General features: G+C 37.5%; 1 protein-coding gene across 1 annotated transcript in view; it reads right to left on the bottom strand.

The window, feature by feature from the left end:
* Positions 1 to 879: 879 nt before the first annotated feature.
* LOC103583668 (sorbin and SH3 domain-containing protein 2-like) overlaps positions 880 to 1,754 on the bottom strand; it is a 7,714-nt gene continuing 6,839 nt past the window's right edge. Inside the window, 1 exon segment of the mRNA XM_008564929.1 lies at positions 880 to 1,754. This exon segment is cut by the window's right edge and continues 1 nt beyond it. Within this exon segment, the coding sequence (XP_008563151.1) occupies positions 880 to 1,754 (875 nt within the window).

The raw sequence follows: 1,754 nt of genomic DNA, 5'->3' as shown, positions 1-1,754 counted from the left end.
AAAATTAACATAGTAAACAGATGCATTTTAAGAATTAATGAAAAGAATTAGATAAAAATATTAAAATACACTGTGTTTTTACTTTATGTAAATCTCAAAAAATGTTCTCTGTATTTGAATTACTGTTTGTCTTTGTGTTGCCACTTAAAAGCTATCTATGAAAACAGACTTGAGAGTCACTTTTAGTCTAAACAGTCTAATTCAAATTTCAATATAAGATTGTTATAGCAGAAATAGAAAATGAATTAAGGAATGGAAAAGAAGGGAGAATGAAAACACTGAATGATGGAAATGAGACTTTTATATAACAGCTTAAAGATACATTCACAAAAATTTTATCTCAGTCGTTTCCTTCAAATGGAGAAAGTTATTAAACAAATCCTAATCTCTGTAATTGTCCATCAATTACTACATCACATATTTCAGTTTTTGCTTCCTGAATGTTTTGATATGGTATCTTCTATATAGAATGTGGGCAAATTATTTATTGAATGAATGAATGACTATAAAGTTAATATAAAAATCAAATAAAACTTTGTTAAAAACTATTGGTTTTGATTTATTTTAAAATGAAAAAAGAGCTCTTAAGGATACTGCTACTAAATTATAGTTTCTGTCCTGAAATATTCTTTTTCATTTGGTAAATTGTTTACTCGATTGTCTCGATGTTAAGTAACAATTATTTCAACCGTAACATTAAGCTACAACATAGTTTTCCCTTTTGATTTTGAGAAAGTAAATTTTTGTGAATTGATGATCACTTTAAGCCACACATCAAGTCCAAACATCACATGGGCAAATGAGGAATACTCAGTAAGACATGACTGAACATCGAGCACCTGCTTCACAACACACAGCGATGCCACGTGGTCTCACAGCTCAGGAAGGACGAGATGTAGGAATGGAAATGAAAGAGCTGGAGGGTGGGTATCTGAACCACAGGCAAAAAGAAAGAAAAGTTCGTCCACCTTGGAGAGTCAGTGCACTATCATGGTCTTGGTGGTGGTAGTTGTCGTTGGTTGTGGCCACGTCCTGGGAGGAGGCACTGTGAGGCATTCTCTCACATTCATGCTGGTACAATGGGCAATGAATAGCACCGTCTTGAGGCAGTGGGTGGAAAGGTTGGTGCATGGGGCTCCTTTTTACAGCATTAAGGGATGAATGCCTTTCAGGAATATCTGGCAGCAGTTCACTGATAAGACGGTGCAATATACTGTTGTCTGGCAAACTTCCCCTTCTCTTTTCAGCTTTAATTTGGTCACAAATATCTTTGAGGGCAGAGTCCAGGGCCTCAAATACAGATGTTTTACATTTTGCCTTTTCAGTCTGTTTTTTGGGAGTTGAATTTTTTTTCCTCCGGAAAGGCACAGGACTGACTAGAAATGCAAGTTTGGAAAGGCCAGGGTCCATTTCTTGCCTTCTGGGTTCTTCAAGATTTTCATGTTTTGCTCTTTCATGTTTCAACATTGTGGTAAATCGAGTGTAGGAGGCAGGGCATCTGCCTTTGCAGGAACTGATGAGGTGCCGGTGATGGTGGTGGTGGTGATGGTGGTGGTGATGGTGGCTGGATCCATAAAAGCTTTCAGAAGATGTGAAAGAAAAGTGATCAAAGTCACTTTCACTGCAAAAGGATGACCCTTCCACATGAATGTAGTCACTGTGGTCAGACACAACTCCATCTTGGTCACTGTCGGAAAATTCCGTATGAGTTCTCGGTTGCTCTTCACTGGTGACCTCAATCTGAATTGGCACCA

Source organism: Galeopterus variegatus, unplaced genomic scaffold (assembly GCF_000696425.1).
Source record: "Galeopterus variegatus unplaced genomic scaffold, G_variegatus-3.0.2 Scaffold25509, whole genome shotgun sequence".
Taxonomy (NCBI): domain Eukaryota; kingdom Metazoa; phylum Chordata; class Mammalia; order Dermoptera; family Cynocephalidae; genus Galeopterus; species Galeopterus variegatus.
Note: the sequence above shows the minus strand (reverse complement) of the source record. Positions and strands in the feature narration are given on the sequence as shown.